The sequence below is a fragment of the Petromyzon marinus genome, chromosome 57 (genome assembly GCF_048934315.1).
Source record: "Petromyzon marinus isolate PM22_M1 ecotype Great Lakes invasive population chromosome 57, UKy_Petmar_22M1.pri1.0, whole genome shotgun sequence".
Lineage (NCBI taxonomy): Eukaryota > Metazoa > Chordata > Hyperoartia > Petromyzontiformes > Petromyzontidae > Petromyzon > Petromyzon marinus.
In genome coordinates this window covers 817,691-834,970 of record NC_133723.1, presented here as the reverse complement: position 1 = coordinate 834,970, position 17,280 = coordinate 817,691, and the positions used below count along the sequence as shown (strand labels likewise).

Genomic DNA, 17,280 nt, shown 5'->3' with positions numbered 1-17,280 from the left:
GCACGGTTGGCTTCATACGTACATACTTATGGTGGTGGTAGCAACGTAGCAATATTGGTGGTGGTAATGTTGATGGTGATTAATGGTATAAATATCTTGACAAAATTTGACAATCGATGATTGGTCTGGGTCCATTTGTGAATATGAAATGTGGACATCATCAACATAAGCTGCTAGAGGCATATGCGTGGGTTCTATTTGTACTAATATTGTACTATTTGTACTAATATTGACATAAATCAAAGTTTAAAGTTAGATGGCCAATGTTTGAAAAATGAGGATGATCGTGTTCGGTGTTCTCTCTTTGTGTGGCCGCTTCCACCCGGTATCTCCTTTATTTTAGCTTTCTATATTCTTTGGGTCTTTCGGTAAAGCCACATAGATATCTACGTGGCTTTACCGAAGAATATGAATTCCTGTAGTCACGAAAGCTTTAAGTCAAGATTTAGCTATATAATTAAGTTATTTGTATTTCGATTTAAAGCTTTCGTGACTGCAAGGATTCATCTTCTTTGGTTCTTTTGGTAAAGTCACGTAGAATGAGAATAAAATAGTAAATTGATAAAATAAAATAACACAATAATATTCTCACGACGTTTCGGCCACAACACAAGCGGCCTTCATCAGGTGAAGGGACGAGACTGTCTGGAGAACGTATTGGCGGTACACCGGTGGTGCGCAGTATGAAAAAGAGCACATTCATCCCAATAATTATTCATTTTCCCGCGATTTGCAACCCCCGGTCAGAAAATCTTTGTGGGGTGGTGGTGCGTCAAAATTAATTCTCGTGATTTAGAAGCAGTTGGAAGGCGAACATCAGTTCAAATGTTGATTTTAGAACACGTTGCACCGGTGTACCGCCAATACGTCCAGATAGAAAATCACATGTCGGACATTTCGACCGATTGATCTAAATTAGTCATCACTTTTATTGGCATTCTACCACTCCTCCTGTGAAAGTTTCCTGGCTTGTGTGAGGAGAAATTGAGGTCGTGCGCCAATTGCTCTTGCCAGTGTGAGGAGCTACCCCTTCGTATCATTAATAATTTCTGTAACTCTATTGTGATAACTTTTTGCTGTTGTTTATACCTTTTGTTTTTATTCCATTTCTTGATTCAATTATTCATTTTTAGTTTCTGAGAGTTTCAATTACTTAACAACAATAATAATTGCTATCAATGAGATTTCGCCCTTCATGTGATTATGCATATCGTTATTGTACAGCGTTGTGAGATGCAATTAGCATGAATGACGATGTAAGCAAAAATAGAAATTATTATTATTCATCGTCCAAAAATATTATTGTCAACAACCGCCAGAAAGGGTGGAAACTCATTGGCAACCTGCTCGGTTGTCCTCACCAGCTGGGAGCCATCGCTCCAGTGGAAGTCTCCCTCGGAGAAGCGGTCGTTGAGTCCGATCCACTGGTAGTCGGAGCCGAGGGCTGTGGGGACCGGAGACACGAGAAGGGTGGCGGTCCGAAGCTGCTCTCTCCTTTCAAGGCAAACTGGGCGGTCGCTGCACAAGCTCAGGACACTTCACCCAGCACTTTGTGCTCGAGTAGTGGGGCGAATGTTAAGGGGGGAGTTTAATTTCTCACTGGATATTTTGCTGGTTGTTGGACTGAAGTCAGCAGCGCTTGATGTTTTTTTAAACTAAAACGTTACGGTACTTGAATTCTAAATCTTGTGGGTTTACTCTTCAACACACAACCGGTGTACTGGACGAGCAACTAATTGGCATCTTTTGTTTACGTGACAAACCTTATGAATTGTCTGTGTTGGGTGGTGGTGGGTTTAACGACGCAATTATATTTACACGATCAAACCCCCAAAACATATATTATGGATAGCATTGGTCGCAAAAATCTACGTGTTAAATTGACTATTTAAAATACGTTGTACTTAACTGGGTAAGGCCCAATGATAGCCACCTGGCTATCACAATTGATAGCTCAATGAAGTAGCTTATCGTCATGTGGATATTTATAGCAGCCAAATACTCTAAACGCATGTGGATTGTAAATGTGGAGGGAAAAACCGGAGGGCCCGGAGAAAAATAAACGCGACCACAGAAAGAACATGCAAACTCCAAATATAGAGCAGGCATCAGGGTCGGGATCGAACCCACGACCTCCTGCATAACAGGCGAGGTAGTTAACATCTGGGCCACTGTTGCGCCTGCAGCCTTAGCGAGAGGTATACTTAACGTGGTGTGCCGGGTGCAGAAATGTCTTCTGGGTGTGGTGCGATTTGTGTAATTTGCAATGACCTACAGTTCTTAAATACTCTGCTTGTGAAATTATTAATTTTAAAACTAATTATGGCCGTTTAATATGATCATCAACATCATCAAAATCATCATCGCGCTCGCTACCTTCACATTTTAATCATCCGAGGTGGACTTTGTAACCTCAACATTGATCCACCAACGAGCACAAGCAGCAGGACCAGGGTTAGGATTATGGGATAAGGCTGACCTAGCGATGATCTTGACTTGGGCCCCGCGATGCCAACCGACCTCTACTCCGCCGCCACCCCATGGCCAGGCCCCCCACACTCACCAAGGATGAAGTTGTTTTCGTCGCGGGAGGCGATGCTCGCCAGGTGGCCTCCCACAGAGCGGCAGGCCTCCTCTGCCTCCGCCCAGGGTAGCCGTTCTGCCACGTAGCGGTAGCACCGCCCCCCAAAGCCGTGCCAGCCGGGCTCACAGGACACCGCCGCCACGTCTGGGGGACGCGCAAGAGAGGGGGCTTGGGGAAGAGGGGGCACGGAGGAGAGGGGACGAGGGAAGGAGGGAAAAACAGCACACGTTAGTACACACACATGGAAAAACGTACATATTGACTCACATTGAAAACAAAGATCCCCCGTATAGCCTCAAGAGACTTTTTGGGGCAACTGCTGTTAGCAAGTAGCAACTATGAAGGCCGGCATGGCACACGAGGGGGTGAGTGACCAACACCACGCCTGGCCGCCTTTATCTCCCCTGTGGCGATTATTACAAACCACACCAGGTACTAATTTGAGGCCGAGTCGACCTAGGGGATGCCCAGGACCGGTTCAAATAATTGTCACTGGTGTTGGCCGTGAGCGGGTTTCAAACTTGGGTCGCCGGGTGCGTAGCACAGTGCGCCAACCACTACGCGACCGCTCCCCACACTCACATTGACACACACACTGACATATTGACCCACAATGACACATACACACTGATACCATTCCACACATAGACTACACTGACCAACGAAGACAATGATCATCTGTGTAACCTTAACAGACTATTGGGGCAAGAGCTGTTAGCAAGCATCCAATAAGGAAAGAATGGCGAATGAAGGGATGGTATGGCAAGCACCATGCACGGCCACCTTTGTCTCCCCAATGTTGATGCTTAAACATCACACCAGGTACTCATTTAAGACTGAGTCGACCTAGGGGAAGTCCAGGACCAGTTCACATGATCGTCAACGATGTTTGCCGTGAGCAGGTATTGAACTCAGGTTACTGGGTTCATAAGCAGTGTGATAACCACTGCATAATGTATTGCCCTCACCTGCCTCACTCACCTGTCACACCGTCATGTATTACTCTCACCTGTCACACTGTCACGTATTTATCTCACCTGTCACCACCCCCACATGCTTGGTGTCAGATCCGGTTGGTTCCAGAGACACGGATCCGAGAGGCACGGCTTTTGAAGACTGAAACTTAGGAGACGAGAATCCTGGAGACTCAAGTCCAGGAGATGTGGATACAGAAGACTGAATCTCAGGAGAAGTGGACCCTGGAGATTTGAACTCAGGAGGCACAGATACAGGGGGCTGAACCTCAGGAGACACTAATCCAGGAGATTCGGGTCCAGGTGTGCCTGTTGAGATGTAGGTGTGTCCAGGCTTCCAGGAGGTGTGCGGTGCAGGCCCCGTCATCCCTAACCCCTCCTCCAGGTGCCCACTCCCTGGCTCCAAGCCGGCTCTGTGGGGATCGGTGGGGGACTCTGTGGAAGATGCAAGCGATGAAAGCGAGGGAGGAGGAGTGGGTGCCTCCATCGTAGCCCTGCTGCCGCCCTCCAAGCGCCCCCCGCTCTTCACCAGGTTAAGATTTTCGCCCTTCAGGTCGATGTTGGCCCTCCGCAAAGCTCCAGGACCCAAGTGCTCAGTGGTGAAATCACCGAGGCTAAACTGCACCTGCCTGTGCTCCAGCACCTCTGGCTCAAAGGATTCCCTGTGCTCATGGTGGCGAGAGTCTGGTCGAGAGTCTGGTCGAAAGTCTGCTGTAAGGCCTCGTGAGGTGTCTCTTGAGGTGTCTGCGAGAGAGTCTGGTGAGGAGTCTGGTGGAGAATATCTTGAGGAGTCCGGTAGTAAGTGTGGTATGAAATCTGGTGGAGAGTCTAGAGTTGGATCGGTTGTGTAGCCTGGTGGAGAGTATTGTGAGGAGGCTGCTGGTGTGTAGCCTTGTGGAAAGTCTTTTGTGGATTCTGGTCGAGAGTATGGCGGCGTATCTTGCATAAAACCTGCTGTGTAGGCTGGTGGAGACTCTTCTGAAAACCTTGCCGTTTCTCCTCCTGGCTCCGTGGTAATGCTGCTCCGCTCTGCAGCAATGAGATCACCCGTATTCACCGCTCCGTCCGCCAGCGCCGAGCTTGGTAGCAAGCGCAGCGTCTCCTCGGCACCGAAGATGCCGCTGAGTCGGCTCAAGTGCCCCTCCGCCGGCGCCGCTGTGGAAGTCGCTGTGGTGGTGGTGGCTATGGCAGTGGAAAATTGCATGGACGACACGTTTTCGGCAAAATCCTCTCTCAGGGCGTAGTCCACCGAAAAGCCACTACCTTCGGCCAAGCCCCTGGGCTCCTTCTCTTCCTCACCATTTGGGTGCGAGGTCTCTGGAGCTGCACGAGACAGCGAGGTGGGCACGGGGAGGTCGGGGAGCTGAAGAAAGATCCCTGCACCCTCTTCCCCCTGGAGCCTCCCTACCAGGGAATCTGCACTTCCCTCCTTCTCATCGGTGCCATCATCATGAAAATGGAGGGTTCCTCCTACCCCCAGAGTTGAGGTCTCCTCGAGGCCTTGGAGGCCCACTCTGGTTGACGGGGTGGCCCCAGGTGCAGTTAAAGGTGGGACTCGAGGTGGGGTCAGAGGGGAGGCCATTGCCCTTGTGACCTCGCCTGGATGGTGAGAGGTTCTGTCAACTGCCTCATCTTTCAGGTCCACCTCCCCATTCACCTCCTCGTTCATCACATTCTCATGCTCTACCACCTCATCCGCCAACTCACCCACCTTGCCCAGAATCCACCCTGACCCCTCAATCATCGCCGTCTTGGCGGGGCTGAGGGACTCCGCGTAGGAGGGTGACACAATTGCAGGCCCCCTCTGGATCCCCTCCGTTGCTATGGCGATGATGACTGTGGTCTCCTCCCCACTTCCCTCCATGTCCTCGGTGGTCGTTGCTTTAAAAAATCCCACCTCTCCGATCACCTCCTTCTCCTCCTCTGGGTCTGTTTTCACCTCTACTGCCATCTTCTCACGCACCTCCTTGTCCCATCTGTCCTCTCCTCCATGAGCAACGACTTCAGCAACAGAAGGAGGAGGAACATCGTTTTTCGTGATGGGAGACGTCAACAGATTATCTGTCTGCGTCGGAAAGACATTGAGCGATGTGGCCCCTTCAGACCGAATCATCACTGCCTCCTCAGGCCTAGGGACAATAACGTCCAGCCCACGGTTGACGTTCGTCATGTCAGGGTTGACCCCCTGCTGACCGAGTGGGGGTTCTGCGAGAAACAAAAGAGCGAGAGGTGAATTTAAGCGTCAGCAGCTGCCAAAGTAAAATGGAATCTGTCATCAACAGCTACCGCCATCATTTGGGGAGTCATCATCACCGTAGCTTTGTTAACAAGCCAAGTAATTTCCTACTAAACTAAAATACTATTTTAAAACTAAACTATTTTTGTTTTACCAGCTAAGGCCCACTAAGCTTTGTATCTCTTTTTCAGAAGTGACCTGGCCAAAAGTGATAGCTCAACGAAGTGGCTTAACACATGGACATTTATAACAGCCAAATACTCTAAACGCATGTTGATTGATTCTAAATGTGGAGGGGAAAACCGGAGAATCCGGAGGAAGAAATCCACGCGACCATGGGGAGAACATGCAAACGCCAAATATATAGGCTTGAGGGCTGGGATCGAACCCACACACTGCATACCAGGGGACGAAGATAACATCTGACGACCGTGACGTCCCTTACATAAATAAAGTATATCAGTTCAAATTGCATCAATTCCCAAGGTTGGGAAAGGCAGTAAAACATGACCATCAGTGTGGGTTCCATCAAGTATGGTCTACAGGGGACCTCTCAGCTCACGTGACTCATCTAGAGCTCAAGTCTTGACCATGCTGGAGGGTCTATGATCAAAACTTATTTCGCACCGTACCTAGCCAACCGTGTGCTGATCAGAGGAGCACGTCATCGCGTCGGGAATCGCACACTTCTTTCCAAGCTGCCATAATTTGGCATCCGCTCTCCTGTTATCTGCAGACTTGAATTTTCAACTTTCTGACTGAGAGGTCACAATGCGGATATCTTCAACGTCAACTCTGGCGCTCTGCAAGGAATTGTTTTTGCCTGCAACACTATGTCTTCTTTGTATTCGCTTTTTGTATTTAGTTTGTTGTCCTTTCCCCACACCTCTTATTAGCGCGGTTGACTATATATAGTGCGAAATAAGTTAAACATACAGTATTTACTGCCCATAGACTACTACCCATAGACTCAACACTAAATCTCCGATTATAACGGTTGGCTACGAACGGTGCAAAATAAGTTCAAAACACACACGTACATCATTAGACCTCCTTTGCTAGTACCAAAGTATAATCATAGGGTTTTCCCCATTCTTTTCTGGCAACAAAACTGAAACCTTTTTACAAGGAATCATGTCTGCATTACCCACAATACTTGTGGTCAAAATGCAAAAAAAACACACTATGATAATATATGCATTGTCCTTGAAACTGATTGGTCCACACCAGAGACGGCTTTCTTTTGAGCCTCGTCTTTTTTTTGCGTCCTTTGGTCTAGCACCAATTGAGACGAGGCTCAACAGAAAGCCGTCTCTGGTGTGGACCAATCAGTTTCAAGGACAATGCATATTGAAAGAAGTGGCGGTTTCTTGCCGTTGGTTTTTTCACACCTGATGATGACCGTTTGTGTTATGGTCGAAACGTCGTGAGAATTTTTATTGTTTTTTATATATTTTATTGTTTCCCTTCAACGTGACTTTACCGAAAGAGCTAAGAATATGAATTACTGCAGTCACGAAAGCTTTAAATCAAAATTTAAAATGCATATATTATCAGTGTGCTTTTTGTTTGCATTTTGACCACAAGTATTGGGGTTAATGCACATATGCTTCCTCGTAAAAAGGTTTCGGTTTTGTTGCCAGAAAAAAGGGGAAACCCCTATTATTACATACGTACATATATCACGATTGCTGAACCAACACCTCAAGTATCCACTGACAATCAGCACTGTTAATGTTGCGGTAGATTAGAGTTAACACTTTTTTAAGGAAGATTATTATTATGAATATACATACTGTACATACATATTGATAAAAAATATCTTACACTCACAATATGATCCACTGCTCTGCAGATGACAGCAAACTTACATGTCGTGCTCAGAAGCCCGTGATTACAAACTAAATACTCACCCCATAGTGCAATGGGACTCAGTAATGGATTTCATACGAGTGATGTTTACCAGAGTCCAGACAACACTGACTCCCCCCGTCCCTTGCACTCCCTGCCCCCCACACTCAAAACATTGCGTTTCATCTCCATCTCCCCGCGTCTCCTAGCATCTCTCTCCATCTCCCCGTGTCTCCTGGCATCTCCTGTCATATCTCCGCGTCTCCCCACATCTCCCCGTGTCTCCTTGCGTCTCCTGGCATCTTCTAGCATCTCCTGGCATCTCTCTGCATCTCCCCACATCTCCCCGAGTCTCTCCGCGTCTCCTGGCATCTCTCCGCATCTCCCCACATCTCCCCGTGTCTCCTGGCATCTTCTGGCATCTCACGCTGCCTGCCATTGGCCGAGCCAACGCAATGGGCAACCCACGGCTGGGAACTGAACACAGGCTGGTGACGTCACGGGGGTGGGGGCAGCCGCGCAACTATCCTGGGGGGAGTGGGGAGGCACGTGGCACCGTTGTGCGATGCATAGGAGGCCCAGGCGGCCACAGGGAGGCCCCGAATCAACAAGATAAAGTAAACAAAATGTTAAGATAATTTATTTAAAACTAATTTCATTCTCTAAGAATTACCTGCGGTCTACCATGGACCAAGCCCGGTTAATGCATCTGGTTTTTGTATCAATAGAGCAGCGTAAAGTTGCGTGATCCACCCCCTTTGAGGATATCCTAGTCCGATGGGGACGACATGAAAGCAAGACGCAGGATAACTTAATTGTGAGTATTGTCACAATTTTAATAATTTGTATTACGACTGTCACCGTTAGACCGTATCCCTCTCAACCCGAACACACGATGCAACTTGAATCATCTATATAAAGTTATAACCTACGTATTATTGTACGTGGGGTTAAAAACATTCGTAGCTATTTCAGTCAAAAGTGAGTCGGGAGAAATGAGGGAGCGGCCTACAGTCGGAGCTTCCACAGCCCCCACTCACCCCACCGTTGAAATAGGTCGCTGTGCGCCTGGGTGCAGGTGGAGGGGTGGTGGTAATTGCCAGGGTCTCTTCTTCTCTTCCTCACTCCATGGCCAACTCGGGAGTTGCCCCCCCCACTCCAACGTGATATTGTCAAAAAAAGACAAAGTATTCAAATCCCCACAAATCACTTCCGCATGGCACAGTTGTAATTTCCCTCCGTGAGGTCCCAGGCTTCACTGCGCCCTGCTCCACAACTCTGTAGCCCATAATGGAGGAGGCCCCGGGTGGCATCGAGGCCAGAGTGCTGAGCCGGCAGGACTGAGAGCCTGGTTCGAATCTGGGTTTCAGCCACTGCCTGTGATTAAACTGGGCTCTCAAGTGGAGCGAGTTGCTGGTCTCAGCCCGGTCACCAATAACTGCTTTCCTCAAATTAAATTTGGTTACGCACTTAAGGTACACACATAAAGCACTGCTATGCAATGAACATTGCTCCCATAATGGAGGGCGGATGGGGAAACTGGCACCCTCTACAACAGACTGTTGGGAGCAAGTGCTGTTAGCAAGCAGCACCTATGAAGGCCGGCATGGCACACTAGGGGGTGCGTGGTCAGCACCACGCCCGGACACCTTTGTTTCCCTAGTAGCGATGTTTAAAAACCTTACGAGGTACTCATTTGAGGCTGAGGCGACCTAGGGGAGGCCCACGATCGATTCAGATATTCGTCACTGCTGGTGGCTGTGAGTGGGAATCGAATTCGGGTCGCTGGGTCCGTAGCGCAGTGCGCTAACCGCTACACTACCACTCTCCATCAACACCAACCACACCTACATCAACGTCAACCACACCATCATGAACATCAACCATACCCTTATCAACAACATTATCATCATCTGTTACTTGACAGTGCACCACATCAGTATAAATGAGTTCCAGAGCACCACACTATACCGCGGTTCCAAGGGTCCCCACTCACTTTGCGATGGCCGGGCTAAGCTCCCCTTCTCAAGCTGGGCAGGCCGGGTCCCAGTCGGCTGCCTCCATTGGGTCCCCGGTGGCTCCATCCGGGTCTGGACGGCCTCCGTGGTTCCGGCCGTCACAGAGAGATGGGGACTGATCACGGTGAGGATAAACCCACCTTCCACCACGGGCTCTCCCGCCATGACCCCCTCTCTCAACGGTGACCCCCTCTCACCCGCCATGACCCCCTCTCTCCCCGTCACCCGGTTCACCCACGATGACTCCGGCAGGATCAGCATGGGGCCCTCTGTGATCTCCCGTGGAGCCGGGCTCAGCGTTGCCATGGCTGGACTATCGGGGCCGGCCTCGTCAGCAGCCACTCGGGCCACATTCCATGTCGTCGTTGCGGTCATCGCCGTCGTCTCCTCTCGGTCTTCTTGGGCCTGGGGGCGACCGATAGGGTCGGACGGTGGAGATGGCGTCAGGCGCATGGGGACGGCAGGGATGGGGGTCTCTGACACGATGGCTCCGGTCGCCGACCCCTCGGGGGAGCCGTCTCCACTGGTGCCGTCCGACCCCACATCCCCCCCCAGCGCCGTCTCTGCTATCCTTCGGTTGGCTTGATCCGATTCCACCGGTGGTCGGGCCACCTGCTCCTGATGATGATGGCGCAGCTGCCTCAATGTTGTTGTTGTGGTGGTGGTGGTGGTGGTGACTGCCATTTCGAGATGGTCGTCATCTGCATGGGGCCTGTCCCAGCCTCCCATGGGAGAAAATTGGAGCAAACCGTGGTCCTCCATAGTAACGTGCCACTTCTTCTCTGGCTCAGCTACCAGGCTCTCGGAAGCCACTGGTCCCGAGTCCTCGGGTTCGCTGACCTCTAATATCGCTTCCTTGAAGTCCCCTCCTCGTCCTCCGGGCCCCAGTGTTGTGGCCGGGACTCCCGTGCGAGGACCTGACCTCTCAAGGGGTCTTTGGAATCCCCGTGAGTCCCTGGTTCCCAGGGAGGTCACGGAGACCGGGTCCTGGGTGCCATGAGTGGAGCTGGGGTCTAAGTTCGAGTGAATGGGTGGCGACGAGGTGGAGGTCTTGTTTTCTGAGCGGAGACATCGTCATCATCACTGTCATTATTGCGATCATCTTTACCATCATCATCATTACATCATCAGCGGCAGCATCTTACATCTTAACCCCTGCACCTCCACAGCCACACCTCAAGGGCCACCTTTAGCCAAGCATCCCACTTTCTCCACTACCGATCCCCCTGCCCCTTACTCCCTCTACCCCGACCTATAGAAGACGCTTGCACCTCCAATTAGCACGGTTGGCTACATACGGCACGAAATAAGTTCCACGTGCAAGCTCTACGAATATTCTTCAAGCCCAGGCGTCATCCTTGTGAATGAGTCCCTCTCCTGGCCCTTTGTGAGTTCCAACACAGTTACGCAACACAAGCCTGCTGGAACCTCGATCCCTCTACTGCGCAACCCCCCCCCCCTGCACCCCCCCCCCCCCATGCCCCCCTTACTCTACTGTCTCATACCCCGGTAGCAGTAGACCCCGTAGGGGGTCTCCGGCTCGGGGAAGCCGCTCTGGTCGGGGCGCCGGTGCAGGGTGCGAATGCCGGGCTCCCCGCCACCGCAGTTGTCACGTGGGCGTGTGATGGGGTAGCGTACGCTGCCGTCAGCGAGCCAGCCGGCGTCGCAGCGGTCCAGGTCGTGGTGGTGCCACGCCGAGTAGAGCTGCCCCACCGTGGCCAGGGAAGCGCCGGCGGCGGCGCAGGCGAGCACCGCCGCAGGGAACGGAAGCGTGCCGGCCCGCTCTAGGTAGTAGACCTCGCCTGAAGGGGGGAGAGGGACAGGGGGAGGGAGGTGGTGACAGTGTCAGTGATGGGGGATCGGAGGAATCGGTGGCTCCCGGGAACCGCAACACTGGAGGTCAATTTGTCAATGGATGGAGTGGTCAGTGGATCGAGTGGATCAAAGGATTTTTTTTAGATTGGGGATGAAGGGAAAGGTGGATCTATTATAATTGAAGGATTGAGAAATCAGATGATGGAGGAATATTGGAATTGAAGGATTCAGGGATTGAGGGATTTGGAGTGTACAACTGCGAGCCCCAGGTAGGGGACCTCACCCGTGTGGGGGAGGGAGGTGATGATGGAGTTCGGGACTGGGATCAAGAGATTGAGGGATTGGAGGATAAGAGGATCTAGGAATCAGAGGACAAATGGATCAGGTGACGGAGGGATTCATAAATAGTGGAATTGGGATATCTTAACGTAATTTATATAGCCCTTAATCAAGGCACTTTACACAAAAGTATCAATGGAACATCGTGTAAATGTAATGGTGGAGATGAGGTGAATTAAATAGATGAGAGGAAGCAATGCAGGTGAATTTGTGATGCGTGAATTCAGTGAAAGCCAAATAGATGATAGTAAATGATGATGAATGGATTGAATGCATTAATTGAGTTAATGAGTGATAGCCATGAGAATATGAAGAGGGAACAGGAACGGTGGTGGTTATGAGGGGGAGACTAAGGGGGGTCGTGGGGTGAGCTAGGGAACAATTCGTGTGAGTTTTGAGTGAGGAGTGGAAACGTAGTGAGCGAAGGTGACTGCTTCATGTGGAGCAGGAAGTTTGTTCCAGTGAAGGGGGAGGGCGAAAAGAGAGAAAGATACAGCGTGGATTGAGCGCCAGGATGAGGAGGAACAGAGAGAGAGACAGTGAAGACTGAGAAGACGACCTAGAAAGATCCAAGAGGGGCAAGATATGATGAGCTGGAGATGGAAGGATTGTGAATGCAGGAATCAAGAGGATCAAGGGCTCAAGGAATTGAGAATCTGTCCAATTGAGGGAACAGAAGGTCAAGGCTTAGGGAGATCGAGGATTCAAAGGCAGGGTCGAGAGATTGTTGAGGGATCACGGTATCGAGGGATTGAAGAATTGGGGGTTATGAGGGATTGGGGGATCAAGAGACAGTCCGTCCGAGAGGTCGCAGAGGGCCCAGGCCCCAGGATCGTACCCTGGTCGTCCCCCGTGTAGCAGTAGGCGTCGTACGTCTCCGAGGGGCTGCGCACTCCGTAGGACCGCACCCCGGGACCCCCGCGCAGGTCCCCGTAGCAGCCAGGCCTCGGCACCAACACCGGGTACCTGGGACATGCACGCACATCGAAACCTGTTCAGCCTGAGTCAACCTAGTGGAGGCCCAGCCCAGGTCTGGACACGAGTGGTGGTGATGGTGGTGGTGACCCAGCGCGTTCACCCAGTTTGTTTGCAAAGGTTCCACGGATCTAACACAACGGCCACCCTTGTTAACGCAGCACGTGCCGTCTGCCTTGCAGTGGACGTTAACAACCCCCCGTGTGACGTCCCCCCGTTTTCCTCTTCTTGCCAAAACTCCCGAACTCTGCCCTTCCATTTCCCCTCTCTGATACCCTCGTGTTCGTTAGGTTGGTTACACTTCCCTTCCCCCGTCACCACCCCCCCCCCCCCCCAACCAGTGGCCACTGACCGGACGCTGCCATCGTTTATGGGGGGCTACTGATCGGACGCTGCCATCATTAATGGGGGTTTACTGACAGGGCACTACCATCGTTGATGGGGGGCTACTGACCGGACGCTACCATCATTGATGGGGGTCTACTGACCGGACACTACCATCGTTGATGAGGGTCTACTGACCGGATGCTGCCATAGTTGATGGGGGTTTACTGACCGGATGCTACCATCGTTGATGGGGGGCTACTGACCGGATGCTACCATCGTTGATGGGGGGCTACTGATCGGATGCTACCATCGTTGATGGGGGGCTACTGACCGGACGCTACCATCGTTGATGGGGTCTACTAACCGGACACTACCATCGTTGATGGGGGTTTACTGACCGGACACTACCATCGTTGATTGGGGGCAACTGACCGGACGCTGTCATCATTGATGGGGGTCTACTGACCGGACGCTACCATTATCGATGGGGGTTACTGGCCGGATGCTACCATCGTTGATGGGGGGCTACTGACCGGACGCTACCATCGTTGATGGGGGGCTACTGACCAGACGCTACCATCGTTGATGGGGAGCTACTGACCGAACGCTACCATCGTTGATGGGGGTCTACTGACCGGACACTACCATCGTTGATGGGGGTCTACTGACCGGACACTACCATCGTTGATGGGGGTCTACTGACCGGACGCTACCAACGTTGATGGGGGTCTACTGACCGGACACTACCATCGTTGATGGGGGTCTACTGACCGGACACTACCATCGTTGATGGGGGTCTACTGACCGGATGCTACCATCGTTGATGGGGGTCTACTGACTGGACGCCACCATTATCGATGGGGGTTACTGGCCGGACGCTACCATCGTTGATGGGGGACTACTGACCAGACGCTACCATCGTTGATGGGGAGCTACGGACCGGACGCTACCATCGTTGATGGGGGGCTACTGACCAGACACTACCATCGTTGATGGGGAGCTACTGACCGGACACTACCATCGTTGATGGGGGTCTACTGACCGGACACTACCATCGTTGATGGGGGTCTACTGACCGGACGCTACCATCGTTGATGGGGGTCTACTGACCGGACGCTACCATTATCGATGGGGGTTACTGGCCGGACGCTACCATCGTTGATGGGGTCTACTGACCGGACGCTACCATCGTTGATGGGGGGCTACTGACCAGACGCTACCATCGTTGATGGGGGTCTACTGACCGGATCCTACCATCGTTGATGGGGGGCTACTGACCGGATGCTACTATCGTTGATGGGGGTCTACTGACCGGACGCTGCCATCATTGATGGGGGTCTACTGACCGGACGCTGCCATCATTGAAGGGGGGCTACTGACCGGACACTACCATCGTTGAAGGGGGGCTACTGACCGGACGCTACCATCGTTGTAGGGGGCTACTGACCTGATGCTACCATCGTTGATGGGGAGCTACTGACCGGACGCTACCATCGTTGATGGGGAGCTACTGACCGGATGCTACCATCGTTGATGGGGAGCTACTGACCGGACGCTACCATCGTTGATGGGGGGCTACTGACTGGACGCTGCCATTGTTGATGGGGGGGTTACTGACCGAACGCTGCCATCGTTGAGCCACCCGGCGTCGCACTGGTGGAGGCCGTCATGCAGGGCGGCTGACAGCTGCAGGGGGCTCGCCAAAACCCCACCGGCTCGCTCACATGCCTCCCGAGCCCCCCGCAAGTTGAGCGCGTAGCGACCCTGGGGGGCCCGGTAATGGAACACCACGCCTGATGCGGGGGGGGGGGGGAAGAGGGAAAATTGTGTTATCGCACAGTGATGGTGATGTAGGTAGTGGTGGTGTTGATGGTGGTGGCAATGATAGTGGTAGTACTCGTGATGGTAGTAGTGGTGGTGGTGGTAGTGGTGGTGATGTTGATGGTGAACGTGATGGTGGTAGTGATGGTATAACAACTACAGGGGCATCTCCCTCCTCAGTGTGCTGGGTAAGGTCCTGGCAAGGATTTTTCAACATCCGCCTTGCCAGGCACGCTGAGGAGAAGCTTGCGGAGTCCAAATGCGGTTTCAGGCCAGGACAGTCCTGCACAAATGCCATATTTTCTGTCCTTCTGCGACAGTGGAGGTGTAGGGAATTCCAACAAGCCCTATATCTCTGCTTTATTTACCTTGTCAAGGCCTATAATACCATCAATAGGCCTGGGCTCTGGGTTGTTATTTATGCATTCGGAGTCCCTGACTCACTGTTCACAATTCTTAAGGACCTTCATGATGGTGGGCAAGCCCGGGTAAAACTACATGGCTGGGAGTCAGAGACATTCCCTGTTCACCTTGGGGTGTGACAGGGATGTCCTCTGGCTCCCACATAATTTTACATATTTTTTGACCACGTGGTTTGTGAAGCCTTTTATGGCTGTACCGGAGGAATCTCCATCTGATACAGATACAATGGGAGGTTGATCGATGCCCAGGTGCAGTCAAGGGATAGCTCCCTATCGGTCAACCATGTTATGTATTCCGATGATCTGGTGATTGCTGCTCACTCAGAGGAGGAGTTGGAGGCACTGCTGCTGAACCTGGAGCATGCCACTAAGAGCCCCACCAAAAATAAGCACCTGCCTCAGTATTTTGTGCCATCAAACCAGCTCCGGTTTGACAGCAGAGGTCTTACTCTGAATTACTCGAGCGGCATTATCTTTTCATCGGATGCTTAACACTGTGCGGAAGCAACCCGATCTGTCACTCCACACGAACCTTTGGGTCTTTTCGGCCATGGTCATGCGCTCCCTTCTCTTTGCTTGCGAAACGTGGACCCCCTTAATGGAACATCTTCGCCAGTTAGAAACATTTAGGCTGGCCTGCCTACGATCCATCCTAGGTTTAACCAGGCTGGATTGTGTGAGGAGCTCACAAATCCTTGAAAGATCTGGATAAAGTCCCATTGGTGAGCTCCTAAGGCAAGCACAGCTGCGTTGGCTGGGTCATGTAGCCCGCATGCCCAGCCACCGCATGCCTAATCAGCTTGTGTTCAGCCGAATAGAGGGGGCTAAACAGGTGCGGTACCAGCTAGAGAAGAGAGGATGTGGGGCTGAGTAGACTTTCCGATGACTGGCAACAGCGGTGTCAAGATCGGCCTCCAAGGAGGAGGCTCGTGAAGGACGCTACTGGGAAGTTGGTGGCAGTCGTTCTCCAGCAATAATGGAAGGCAGAGGAGCGACGCTCACACCAATGAGCGGAGCGTCGGGCAGCTAAAACACAAGTTGTCACAGTAGGGTCCACAGGTGGTGCATCAGCCATTCATCTCAGTCAACTCATGGCACCTGGGTCTGTCCCGTAACCTCCTGCCAGCGGGTGTTCAACACTTCATGTCGCGTTAAAGTGCACTTAGCCTGGCACAAGCGCCGTGGTGACGTCATCGCCACTTAGTGGCGAATGGCGGTTGTTGTTGGTGTTGATGGTGGTGTTGATGGTGGTAGTGGTGGTGTTGATGGTGGTTTTGATGGTGGTAGTGGTGGTGTTGATGGTGGAGGTGATGGTGGAGGTGATGGTGGTGTTGATGGTGGAGGTGATGATGGTAGTAGTGGTGTTGACGGTGGTGTGGATGGTGGCAGTGGTGATGTTGATGGTGGAGATGGTGGTGGTAGTGGTGGTTTTGATGGTGGTGTTGATGGTGGTCGTGGTGGTGTTGATGGTGGAGGTGATGGTGGTCGTGGTGGTGTTGATGATGGGGGAGATGTCGGGCGTGGTACTGAGCTGGTTTTCATAGCTGCTACATGGCTAACAGCACTTGCCCCAACAGTCTGTCACAGGCTATATGGGGGATCTTTGTACTTGGTGATGCTAATAGTGGAGGTAGTGGTGGCGTTGGTGATGATAATGGAGGTGGTGGTGGTAATTTGGCCGTGTTATTGATGATGGTTGTGGTGCTGACGTTAATAATAGTGATGACGCTACTGCTGCGTTTGATGCAAGTGGTCATGATCACGATCATGTGGCTTGTGCTGATGATGACGCTGCTACAGGTGATGATGGTTGTTGTGCTGGATTGATGATGATGCAACTTGTGATCCTCATGATGTTGCTGCTACTAATACAGTGCTGATCACGCAATTGAAGCTGCTGTAACTGATGCTAATGTTG

The 17,280-nt window shown here is 51.7% G+C and overlaps 1 protein-coding gene across 1 annotated transcript in view; it reads right to left on the bottom strand.

Annotated features, from left to right (window-relative positions):
* LOC116955035 (neurocan core protein-like) overlaps positions 1-17,280 on the bottom strand; it is a 37,313-nt gene that overhangs the window by 5,626 nt on the left and 14,407 nt on the right. Inside the window, exons 4-10 of the mRNA XM_032975972.2 lie at positions 14,738-14,912; positions 12,656-12,783; positions 11,169-11,465; positions 9,642-10,721; positions 3,622-5,763; positions 2,564-2,752; positions 1,362-1,444 (exon numbers count right to left, since the gene is read on the bottom strand). Of these exons, the coding sequence (XP_032831863.2) occupies positions 1,362-1,444; positions 2,564-2,752; positions 3,622-5,763; positions 9,642-10,721; positions 11,169-11,465; positions 12,656-12,783; positions 14,738-14,912 (4,094 nt within the window). The remainder of the gene's footprint in view (positions 1-1,361; positions 1,445-2,563; positions 2,753-3,621; positions 5,764-9,641; positions 10,722-11,168; positions 11,466-12,655; positions 12,784-14,737; positions 14,913-17,280) is intronic.